This window comes from Cavenderia fasciculata, assembly GCF_000203815.1.
Source record: "Cavenderia fasciculata unplaced genomic scaffold Scf_EU5ZYIE02H8LDV-5, whole genome shotgun sequence".
Taxonomy (NCBI): domain Eukaryota; phylum Evosea; class Eumycetozoa; order Acytosteliales; family Cavenderiaceae; genus Cavenderia; species Cavenderia fasciculata.
Genome location: NW_004457639.1, coordinates 889,270 through 901,778, shown reverse-complemented (window position 1 = coordinate 901,778; position 12,509 = coordinate 889,270). Strand labels below are relative to the sequence as shown.

General features: G+C 35.3%; 6 protein-coding genes across 6 annotated transcripts; 4 read left to right on the top strand and 2 right to left on the bottom strand.

Annotated features, from left to right (window-relative positions):
* Window positions 1-151: 151 nt before the first annotated feature.
* Window positions 152-854, top strand: DFA_10178 (uncharacterized protein; the record flags this gene model as incomplete). Its single annotated transcript, XM_004354034.1, has 3 exons — window positions 152-360; window positions 439-658; window positions 771-854. The coding sequence occupies 3 exons, from the start codon at window positions 152-154 to the stop codon at window positions 852-854; spliced, it is 513 nt and encodes a 170-aa protein (XP_004354086.1).
* Window positions 855-947: 93 nt separating this feature from the next.
* On the bottom strand, window positions 948-2,159 carry DFA_10177 (uncharacterized protein; the record flags this gene model as incomplete). Its single annotated transcript, XM_004354033.1, has 3 exons — window positions 948-1,037; window positions 1,120-1,753; window positions 1,822-2,159. The coding sequence occupies 3 exons, from the start codon at window positions 2,157-2,159 to the stop codon at window positions 948-950; spliced, it is 1,062 nt and encodes a 353-aa protein (XP_004354085.1).
* Window positions 2,160-2,692: 533 nt separating this feature from the next.
* On the bottom strand, window positions 2,693-3,302 carry DFA_10176 (uncharacterized protein; the record flags this gene model as incomplete). The annotated part of the gene is made up of 4 exons (XM_004354032.1): window positions 2,693-2,716; window positions 2,761-2,882; window positions 2,937-3,059; window positions 3,269-3,302. The coding sequence occupies 4 exons, from the start codon at window positions 3,300-3,302 to the stop codon at window positions 2,693-2,695; spliced, it is 303 nt and encodes a 100-aa protein (XP_004354084.1).
* Window positions 3,303-3,627: 325 nt separating this feature from the next.
* DFA_10175 (uncharacterized protein) lies at window positions 3,628-5,274 on the top strand (the record flags this gene model as incomplete). The annotated part of the gene is made up of 3 exons (XM_004354031.1): window positions 3,628-4,543; window positions 4,650-5,097; window positions 5,223-5,274. 3 exons carry the CDS (start codon window positions 3,628-3,630, stop codon window positions 5,272-5,274), a joined length of 1,416 nt encoding a protein of 471 aa, XP_004354083.1.
* Window positions 5,275-5,357: 83 nt separating this feature from the next.
* On the top strand, window positions 5,358-8,003 carry pdhA (pyruvate dehydrogenase E1 alpha subunit; the record flags this gene model as incomplete). The annotated part of the gene is made up of 5 exons (XM_004354030.1): window positions 5,358-5,411; window positions 5,923-6,144; window positions 6,269-7,117; window positions 7,565-7,723; window positions 7,968-8,003. 5 exons carry the CDS (start codon window positions 5,358-5,360, stop codon window positions 8,001-8,003), a joined length of 1,320 nt encoding a protein of 439 aa, XP_004354082.1.
* Window positions 8,004-8,276: 273 nt separating this feature from the next.
* Window positions 8,277-12,373, top strand: kxcB (putative protein serine/threonine kinase; the record flags this gene model as incomplete). The annotated part of the gene is made up of 4 exons (XM_004352007.1): window positions 8,277-10,352; window positions 10,426-10,683; window positions 10,795-10,917; window positions 11,009-12,373. The coding sequence occupies 4 exons, from the start codon at window positions 8,277-8,279 to the stop codon at window positions 12,371-12,373; spliced, it is 3,822 nt and encodes a 1,273-aa protein (XP_004352059.1).
* Window positions 12,374-12,509: the final 136 nt, after the last annotated feature.

The following is a 12,509-nucleotide window of genomic DNA, read 5'->3' as shown; positions in this document are numbered from 1 at the left end:
GACTTTTTTTTGTAGAGCAAGAGTTTAGTTGCTGAGAGAGATATCTTTTCAAGTTCACGATTTTATGGCTTTTGTTTTTTCATGATGGGATTCCATTCATTCATTCTTAAGAAGCTAACCGAATGGTTCGGCAAAGAGAGACATTGAAGACATGTATTATGGTTGGGAAGAGGAACAACCAACTGATACCATTCCATTTGAAAAATTGATTTCTAGAAAGTTAAAATCTACCTTTTTATATTATTGTTCAATTTTGGAAGATGATACACATCAAGATGATGATGATGGATCACATCATTTATCCGATTTACGAAAACCTCTATCTCAAGATCATTATTATTTATTAAATGTTTTAAAATCGTAAGAGAAAAAAAAAAGACAATCATCAATATATAATATACTATATACTAATTACCTCTCTCTCTCTCTCTCTTTTAGGAATAAGGAATTTGGTAAAACATTGATAGATTCAAAGTTTTATGAAAATATGGATTTGGTTAAAGGAAAAGAGAATAGATATGAATATTTGATGAGAGCAATTGATTCAGCTCCATTTGACAATAGATTCTATCAAATTGATAGAATTGGAAAGGTTAATTTGAATTCGCCATTGGATAGTCTACAAGCAACTCGCGAAAACTATGCATTGATCAAAAATGTATATATCACACCTACTCGAACTCTATTCCAAAAACCATCAATGTACCAACTCAATCGTGCTCTTAGAAGATATGGTGCCGATAATTTCCTACTCGTTCATTTTGTTGAAGAGAATCTTGATGAAAAGGTCGAATATTCCAAGTTTCAAACTAAAAGCAGAGAAATTTCCTTCTTCCTCCTCTCAACAATCTTAAGGTACAAATATATTGATGATATATATTTATCTTTTGAAGAGAGAATATTTATAACACAATAATAATAACTTGGTTGTACTAGTTGAAATTGATTTATGGTTGAGGTAAAATATCTTTAAAGTAAGGGTGTTCCAGTGCTGCAAATGTATCAATTCTATGATCTGGATTTAAAACCAACATATTCTTTTTGGTTTTTTTTAATAGGTTGAGTTAGTCATGTGCCTCAAAAATGGTATACATATAGGTTGGGTGGGTGTTTACATACTTTTAATAAATTAATTGCAAGTAAGTCTGTTGATGGAGGTAATAGGTCTATTAAAGAGGTACCTTTAAAAATGGGGAAATAACTAGAGTTGATAGATGGCCATGATTCTTTGGTAGGTGTACCTAATAATTGAAATAAACTGTACAAATATCCAACCATATCAGAGTACTGTATGTGTGAAGGGTAATAGGGTCCATTTAACAAGTTATAAAATATTCTTCCCAATGCCCAAATATCAGATGATATGGTTGGTTTGATATGATTATTTTGTTGATACTTGATATCGTCGTCATAGTCAACATTGATATATTCTACCAATTTTTCTGGTGCAACATATCCAGTGTATTTAGAAGGTGATGGACTGTAAACCAATTTAACCTTGATTGGTAGCAGATCGATGTTTTTGTTTATATTACCAACAACTCCACTAGTAAATAGTATACGTCTCGATATGATCGATCCGTGAACAATGTCAAATTGGTGTAGATGATTGACTGCTTGTACCAATTGAAACATAATACTTTTAATTTGTAACGGTGTAAATCGGTAGTCATAGAGTGACTCTAATGAACGTTCACCGTATTCTCTAAATACTCTAATCTTTAGTTTACCCTTGGTATATATTTTGAATACTCTTTAATGACATTAACAATTCAATAAATGTTTAATAATAATAATAATTCTATGAATGATGATACATACCTTGATATATTAGGATGATTACAATGAATCTGATATTCATATAATCTTTGTACAAGGTCTTTAACATAATTGTCACCTTGGGTGGCAGTACTTGACTTGACTTTGATTTTGTTGAGTGTTACATAATAAGAGGTCGACGGGAACAAGGATTTGTTGAGCACTCTATACTTGTATGATGTTATGTATGTTCCCTCTCCAAGTAATTCACATAAACCAAGTCCATTATATATGTCATTTTTAGAGTATTCACCATCATTGTTTATAATATCTTTGCAATTGGGGTCATTATCATTATCATTATTATTATTATTATTGTTATCTTCTTCTATAGTTTCCATTACAATACTATGCTATCATCATCATCTTCATTATCATCAAAGTGATTCTCCAACTTAATAACACTTAGATAAATAGAAGAACAAAAAAATGAGGGAAGTTGTGGGTTGAAGTTCAGAGAGGAGTTACTCAAAAAAAATTAAATATTAATCATTTATCCTTATCCTCATCTAAAATATTTGTTTTACATTCAAATTTCAACCTAGCATACACAAGACAGTCTACCTTACCTCTCAAAAGTTCATCGAATGTGTTGAATATAAATAAATAATAATTAGATAATTATTTTAGGTTAAAAAAAATAACTAATTTTGATTTAAACAAAAAAATAATTAATTACCCTTCCTTTTTTCTTTCTTTCTTTAAAACAATATTTGGTACATATAAAATTACAAATTTATGGGTTGAGAATCTTGAATATCTTTAAAGTAGGGGTGTTCCAGTGCTGCAAATGTATCAATTCTATGATCTGGATTTAAAACCAACATATTCTTTTTTTTGTTATTAATAATAAATAGAGAGTAGGTTGAGTTAGTTAGTCATGTGCCTCAAAAATGGTCTATACATATATATATATATATAAGTGTGGTGTTTTTTACATACTTTTAATAAATTAATTGCAAGTAGGTCTGTTGATGGAGGTAATAGGTCTATTAAAGAGGTACCTGGGAAAACTTGGAAATGAGAAGAGTCGATAGATGGCCATGATTCTTCGGTAGGTGTACCTAATAATTGAAATAAACTGTACTAATATCCAATATCTGATCTATGAAAGACACCATCTTGTAATGAGTGTCTGTGTGAAGTATAAGGTGGACCGACCAACAAGTTATAAAATAGTCTTCCCAACGCCCAAATATCAGATGAAATCGTTGGTTTGATATGATTATATTGTTGTTCCTCTTTTTAATTCATTTGTTATTATTTAGAGTATTCAAAGTGTATACCAAGGGTAATGATGAGATTAGAGTGTTACGAGAATACTGTCATCGTTTATTAGAATCACTCTATTATTTCCAATTTACACCGTTTCAAATTAAAAGTATTATGTTTCAATTGGTACAAGCAGTCAATCATCTACACCAATTTGTGATGGAGTTGTTGTTGTTACCATGAGTATGATTATCTTCTTCCTGTGTTTTCATTTTCACTTTCAAAGTAGTAGTAGTACCCAACCACCAATCCAATCCAATACAATCGAAATGAAATGTGTGTTGTGGCAAAATGACGCCAAACAAACACTGATTGTGTTGGTGCGGATTTTCAATCGATGACCCACACCACAATGATCATTATTCATTTGATTTTGATTGTGGAATAAATAAACATTCATTCATTGTGAAATATAATATGATATGATATAATATTCTCCACCACACATATATGAATCCATCCTAACCTTCTTCTTCTCCTTATTTTTTTGTTCATCTATACATAATTAATGTACATATGAATATAATATAGAGAATAATGGTAAAGATTAAATCAGTTTCTATTATCTTTTTTGTTCTTGTTCTAGCAGTGTCCATTAGTATCCAGCTGGAAAATAACAAAGAATGTGGCAAACCAATTGATGAATGTGGCAACGCTTTAAAATGTTCTAGTTGTGATTACTTGTCGTGTCCAGCTGGCTCACATTGTCAAATGAAGGATGGAAAAGCTAGTTGTCGTAGGGATGATCCACCTCCACCTCCACCTCCTCCACCTCCAGTTTTGACATGTGACGATGTTAAATGTGAACCTGGAGAGATATGCATTGAAATGGAAAGAGGTCCACTTTGTATTCCAAACACTCCTCCAACATCTGTTAGTCCAACTAGTGCAACCACCACTACTACTGGATCTTTAACAACCACATCCATGACAACTGGTGTCTTGCCAACCACTTCTACTATAACTACCACTTCGGCCTTTCCAACTACCACTACCATGACAACCGGTGATGTATCAACTACTACATCCATGACCACTGGTGATATATCTACTACCACCTCCATGACAACTGGTGATATATCAACTACAACCACTGACATCCCAACTACTACCGATATATCAACTACAACTGATATATCAACAACAACTGATATATCTACCACATCAACAACATCAGTAGATCCAAGATGTGATGGTACATTGTTTGCTACACATAGAGTAGACTCTGTGACCACTATGGTTTCAATCAGTCCCCTTGATTTACAGAGTACTGTGGTTAGATTGTACCCTGACCGTGGTATGGATGCAATGTCATTCTATCCCAATGAAACAGTGATCTATGGAATCCAAAATGTTGATCTAACATCCTACAATGCTCAATCCATCGTAGTAATAGATCCAATAACATACGATGTCATTGAAGATCTTGGTGACCCAAGTGGTGTACTCTTTGGTAATTATTATATATATATATATTATAATAGGGAGTAATCAATATAACTAACCTAACCTTTTGCTTTTTCTTTTTTTTTTTTTTTTTTTTTATATATATATATTAGGAACTGAATGGTTAGTTGGAGCAGTTACTAGAGATGGTATCTATGTATTGGCAGATATATATAATCAAATTGTAGAGATCGATATTACACAGAGACCACCTGTATACATTAGATCGGTTACAAACAATATTCTAAATTCGTTTGGTTGGTCGTCATCGCCAATCATCGAATCAGATGGCAAGACTATGATCTATGGATACTCTGCATACCTAGCATCGGTCACTGTGTATGATGTTACAACGGGTCTGTCCAAGGTGTTGTTCCCAGTTCCCTTGGTTGGAAACACTCCATGTAGTACAACCTTCCACGAGCGACCATTCACCGATCTCATCATGCTCTGTCACCACAGTAACTCTTTGCAAACACTCTACACCATCAACCTTGAAACACAAGTAGCTACAAGACAAGGTGACGTTACTCCATATCCAGGTGCAATGGATTTATTCTCGTAAGTGTTCATACAAACATCAACAACAACCAACCGAATTGAATATTGTTTTAATCTTTCTTTCTTTCTTTCTTTCTTTTCTTCTACTATATATTATATTATAATATATTATATTATATTTTTAGATGTCACCAATGGATTTTGGGAAGTGAGCTTGGTATCAGTTGGTGGAATTAGAAAATATCTATAGAGATATTGTTGAGAAACAAATAAACCAAATAAACAAAGATAATATACATATAAATATTAATATTAATACAATGAATAGTAGTACTTACTGCAAGGGAACGGGACATTCGTCATCAAAACAAGATGTTTTTTTTTTTTTTTTTTTTTTTTCAATTTTTTGTTACACAATTGAACTCTTTCCCCAGCACCCTTGAAGTACTGTGTGCATTGAACTAGTTCTAGTTAGTCTTGGTAATTAAATAGAATTAAAACATGTTGTCATACAGCAAGAACGTTAGCAAGGTTTCACTTCAAGTAAGGTCCTATAGAGAGAAATAGTAGAGAGTAGAGAGGAGAGAGAGAGAGAGAGACATAGAATAGTATCATTATCAGTCGTCTTTGCAAGATATCCACCAACCATAGTACAATCACTACAACCTCCTCATCCTCCTCCTCTTCATCAATACAACATTTGATGAATGAAACACACTCGATTAAGATTATTGATTACTATTATTCAAGATGAACAGAGACAGACGACTGACAAAATGATGATGATGATGATATTTATTGAATGAAAGAGACGATTGAAAATTTAAACAATCAACTAATCAACAATATTATCTATACTATACTTATTAATTTCGAATTATATAGTTCTTGAGAGGTTATGCCTCAAAGTCTGGTGACATTCAAGTAAAGTTTAACAAGTTTGATACCTACCTTTGCGATGGTCCAGCCAACCAAACCACCACCAACAAGGACGAACTCATGACTTTCTTTACCGATATGACAAAGATGAGAAGAATCGAAACCGTTGCCGATCAACTCTACAAGAAGAAATTAATCAGAGGTTTCTGTCATTTGTACAATGGTCAAGTAAGTAGTTGAAATGAAATATCAACAAGTAGAGAGAAGAAGAGAAGAAGAAGAAGAAGAAGAGAACTATTGGAAAATTGAATCATCAAATTTCTAAATTATGTAAATTATCAATTTTTTGTAGGAAGCTGTTTGTACTGGTATGGAAGCAGCCATTACCAAGGAAGATCATGTCATTACAGCATACAGAGACCACACTTTTATGATGGCTCGTGGTGCCACTCCAAAGGAGATCTTGGCCGAATTGTTGATGAAGTCAACTGGATGCTCCAAGGGCAAGGGTGGTAGCATGCACATGTTTACACGTAATTTCTATGGAGGCAACGGTATTGTCGGAGCACAATGTCCACTCGGTGCAGGTATTGCCTTTACCCAAAAGTACAATAACACTGGCAACGTCTGTCTCACATACTATGGTGACGGTGCCGCCAACCAAGGCCAGCTTTTCGAGGCCTTTAACATGGCCAAGCTCTGGGACTTGCCATGCATTTTCATCTGCGAGAACAACAAATTCGGTATGGGTACCCCCCAAAAGCGTGCCGCTGCCGGTGACGACTTTTACACCCGTGCTCACTACATTCCAGGTATCAAGGTCGATGGTATGAACGTCCTCGCCGTCAAGACTGCCGGTAAGTGGGCTGCCGACTGGTGCCGTGCTGGCAAGGGACCATTGGTCATGGAAATGGACACCTACCGTTACGTCGGTCACTCCATGTCTGATCCAGGTACCTCATACCGTACTCGTGAGGAAGTCAACAATGTCCGTCAAATCCGTGACCCAATCGAATACGTCCGTAAGCTCATCCTCGACAACAAATGCGCCACCGAAGACGAACTCACCGCCATTGAAGACGCTGCCCGTGTCGAAATGGACGAAGCCGCTGAATTTGCCATCGCCTCTCCATTCCCAGAACCAGGTGAACTTTACACCAACGTTTACAAAGAACTCGTCCCAGTTCGTGCCGTCGAAATGGTCAATAGTTTCAAGCCATAAACGCATACAAAACACAAAACAAAACAAAACTCTATCTTCTTTAAAAAATACATAACCCTTTAATAATAATAATCCCCTTTCACACAATGACACTTTAAAACAATATCAAATATTTAATAATTATTTAATTGTTAATTGTTAATTGTTTATTTATTTATTAGTTGGATCAACTTGATCCCCTAAATCCCATCCTCCACAAAAAAGACTTTTGACGCCATGGTGCTAACTTGTGTCTGTTCGTGTTTAAATTGGTTGTGTTTCTTTAGAAAGGTGTCGACGTGTTTCTTAATTTGGTTCAAAAAAAAACAAAAAAGATATTAATTTTTCTTTGTTGTGTGGAGAGGCGGAAAAGATCACTGTTGTTTCTTTTGTGTGATTTAATTTTATAACTCTAAGTTGTCAACCCTATATATATAAATATTTAAGACAGATACACTAATTGTAGTAGTCAACCAACAAGGGAATAAGCAACAACAACAACAAATCAAGGATATAATATTATTTGGTGGTATGTTCATCATCTTCATTCTATTAATTTGTTTGTTTGGTCCTCTTAAAAATGTTCAACATCACAGATCAAATATAGTAATAATAATAATAAGTACTTATTATTATTACTATTACTATTATACATATATATACCCTATGCCTATCTCCACACAAGTAGGAGAGGGAGGATGATGGAAGACACCTTATAATAGTACAACACACCACCCCCTTGTCAATTTGGAATCCATCTTTTTTTTGCACCAACATCATTGAGTGATGGGTGTTGTTTTGTTGGTAGTAGTAGTAGTAGTAGTAGTGTGGTGGTATTATAATATTATAGACAGCAGCAGAGCAACAACAACAACAACTACGGTGAACTAAATTGAAATAATTGGATTGGTTAGTTTAGGTGTAGTGGTGTTATTGTTGTTGTTGTTGTTGTGTTGGTTGTACCGTTGTTATCTTTAGATAGTTTTGTTTTGTCAATTGTCAAATAATCATCATCTTGATCATCATCATCATTTCTACCTTCATCAGAGATTAGATAAAGAACAACAATTATAGTTACTTAGTATCAATCAATCAACCAAACAAAATCACTAACATATAATAATATTATATTTATTTTTAATTCTCTAACCAAAAAAAAATGATTTCCTTTAAAAATAATAATAATAATCATTCAAACCCAAAACCAAATGGATCATCATCTTCCTCTTCATCTATAAAACAATTATTCACTGCTCCTATTATCGGTAAAACCAACAACAAAAATAATAATACTAAACCAACAACTATTACAACAACTATAACAAAAAATGATCCAATTACTACAATTCCAAATTCAAATACAAATACAAATACAAATCCAAATCCAAATCCAAATCCAAATCGATCTTCATTACCCTCCTCATCCTCACCAATTCCAAATACAAACTATGTTGTTAATAACCAACAGATATATAGAAATAGTACAAATAGTTATCAACTAAATCAAAAACCTACAACAACTATTACAACTACCACATCAACAACTACAAATCAACCAACAACAACAACAACAACAACACCTTCTTCTTCTTCCGATCTTTCAACAAACGTTAACGTTCATAATAGATCACAATCACAAATAGTTGATTTAAGGAATTTGCTTGTTGATATCATGTCGGATCCACACCAAGCAAAATATTTTACGTATGCTGGCAGCATCACTGAAGAAACCGACCCCATGCCAGTGAGTAGACCCTCACTCAAGGCATTGTTGACATTTTTTGAAGATGCACGTGAGCGACAAGGCTCATTGAGCAATATGGGTGCCTCCTCTTCTAGTGTCAAAACACCACCACCTCCATTACCACCTCGTCCCGCATCGTTTAGTAACAGGGCCTCTGTCAATAGCCCCGATACAATGACTGACTTTTCTGAAGCAGCCGATCTCCTATTACAACAACAACATCAACAACACCAACAACATGATAACCCAACAGAAAAGACTGCCACCGAAGCTGGAATCACCAAAAGTCCAAGCTCGGCAAGTATCGTCAATGACAATGCATCAAGTTATTCTGAACAATATACACAATCGACAGGTACCAACACTAAAAACCAAGCTCGTTCAACGGTGGTTTTCGAGGATCTTAAAAAAGAACTATTTCTCGAAAAGTATTCTCACGATCAATTAAAGTTATTGGTCAAATCGTTGCAAGAGGATAATAGAAAGTTGAGTCTTGAACTAACAGCTTGGAAACAGAAATATGGAAAGTTGTCCAATAAGATGGAGAATGTTAGATTGTCATTTAACCAATTGGCATTTGCAATGACTGATACCTCTACTGATGACTTGGTGTCATCTAAACCTGGTAGTACCAACAACAACAGTAGTAGTCAGCTTTCTGTCGGTAGCGGCGGCGGAGTGGATATCAAGGGGTCACCCAAGATTGCACCTTCATCACCTGCTGTACAAGAGCGTCCACGTGCAGTCACACTTGGTAAAAAGGATCTCCCACAAACCAAATCAGTTGTTAGTATCAATATTCCAAATAGTCCTAATCCCACAACATCATTTATCTCTACTTCTGCTGCTGCTGCTGCTGCTGCGACCCCAGTTGTACAAGTTACGGCGACTCCATCTAACAACTCAACCTCTTCACCTTTATCAAACAACAACTCTGTAAATAATAACAATAATACCAATAATAATAATAATAATAATAGTAACATCAATACACACAGCGGTAGCTCGATTAATGTCACTGTTAGCAATGGTGGTGTGAACACAACAACATCTGCCACACCAGTATTAACAACGACCAATTCACTTAATGCTATACAACAACCATCACATAAACGTCGTGGTAGTTCAAACTCTGTCACTACGACCACTCAACTATCAGGATCCTATGGTATTGAGATGGACTTTACACAGAATCTAACCGAGGAAGAGTACATTACAATGATTGAAAGTCGTCGTATTACAGCACACAATATACTCAAATCTGAAAAGGAGTATCTTGCCTACCTCCATCTTATCATTGATGAGTTCCTTACTCCTCTATCAGCTGAGTCCTACCATTCGGCCAATCCATTCATCTCTGCTGCTCAAGTCAAACAAGTATTTAGCGAGATTCAAGTTATCCGTGGATCCAGTAATCTTCTCATTGAAGATTTGGAAAAATTATTAAGTGAAACTTCAAATGTTGGTCTTGGTGAAGCTTTCCTTAAACTTGTAAGCTATTTATATAACCAGAGGAGTTTTTGACCAAATTATTAATTAATTCTTTTTCTTTTTTTATATTTAGTGTGATTACTTTAAATTATATTCACCATATGTAACCAATTACTATACATCATTATCAGTATTGAACAAATTAAAAGAAGATAGTCATAGATTCCAAACATTTATTCAAGAAAAGGAAAAAGGATTGGATTCGAGTTTCTCGGGATTAGGAAGTCTTTTGTTATTGCCTTTAAATAGAATTGGACAATACACAATCTCCTTGACAGATCTTTGGAAGAGTACTCCTGTTTCTCATCCTGATTTTACTTATTTCCGTGATGTACGTAGAAAGAAAAACAAATTAGAAACAATCAAACAAACAAATTAGAATCATCAAACAAGTCAAGTCAAGTCAACTAACTATTTATTATTTACTATTTATATTTAAAAGGCTGTAACTAAAATGAAATCAATTCTTGAAAGTGTAAAGGAAAAGACAAGAGAATATGACAGTCAAAACAAGGTTAGATTTATTCAAGAACATTTAATTCAAAACAAAGATTCAAAGTATAGTGTATGTATAGAATAGAAATTAATTAATTTTTGGAAAAACCTGGAAAATACATACTTAAACTTATTTCTTATTAATTTTAATTTTTCTTTAGAACCTTAATGAACCACATAGAAGATATGTTAAAGAAGGATTATTAACAGAATCTACAAAGGGAACACCACAACAATTATATGTATTCTTGTTTAATGATTTGATGGTAGTGTCTGTGCAGAAAAAGACACAATTCATGTGCAAGAGAATCATTCGGTTGATTGATTCCGAGGTGACTATAGTGTCGGATGCTGTGTTGGAGGATAAACCACTCTTCCAAATCACCTTTACCGTCAATGAGAGTGAGCCTGTTGGCCAGACATCCACCAACAATGTGTTGAATGGTATCATCAATGGCATCTCATCGGCATCGTCGGCAGTGGCCAACGCAGCAAGTGACTCTGGTAGCCGTGACGAAATTAAAGATTCGTATACATTCTGTGTTGAGAGCATACGTGATCGTGACGATTGGGTCAACAGTATCCAAAACCACATCGCAATCGAACGTAAAAAGGCTGGTAACCGTCGTCCCGATGAGACTAGCTGGACGGCCCAACGAGGTGCTATCGATTTCCAAAGCTCTGAAATCAAGCTTTGTGAGCCGATAGGTAGCGGTGGCTCTGGTTGTACAGTCAATCGTTGTACTGTAGACGGTCTAACGTGTGCTGTCAAGGTGCTCAAGCTCAAAAACACGCAGACCTACCTCATCGACCAGTTTGTCGGCGAGATTAGCATCATGGAGCAGCTCAGTCACCAAAACATTGCAAAGTACCTCGGTCACAGACTGACCAACAATCCCGACCCCCGACTATGGCTGTTTATGGAGTACTACCCCTTCTCGCTCAAGGATATTATCGCCAACCGCACGTCACCGTTCCCATACGCCGACGCCATTTGGATGGCACTCGAGATTGGCAAGGGACTCGAGTTTTTGCACACTCAAAAGCCATCACCCATCATCCATCGCGATCTCAAGCCCGGTAACATCATGTGCTCGATGGACGAGAACAACCGTGTCAGCAATGTCCGTGTCTGCGACTTTGACACGTCCAAAGTACTGGCTAGCGGTGTCACACTAAAGACTTGTATCGGGTCACCCATCTATATGGCACCTGAAGTGCTTGACATTAATACGACCGAGGATACAGACGGATACACCATCAAGGCTGATATTTGGTCATACGCCATGCTCGTCTTTGAAATTGTCACACTTCGTACTCCCTACCACCAATTCTCGCATTTACAAGCCATTGAAATGATTTTAAAGGGTACTCCACCTCCCATCCTCAACAATACTCTTCCTCCATCCTTCCAACCCCTACTCGAAATTGTTTATTCTTGTCTTGATTTGGACCCGAAAAAGAGACCATCTGCCGCTAAGCTCTGTGAAAGACTTGGAAAGATTTTAAAGATTGCTCAAATCTAAAAAAAAAATGGATGATCTCTCTTTTCTTTTTTTTGTAATAATTTATAATAATATTATTTATTTATTTATTTATACATAATAATAAATATTCCTATTTGGTCAAGTGTCCAAACAATATATATATCCACCCAATACT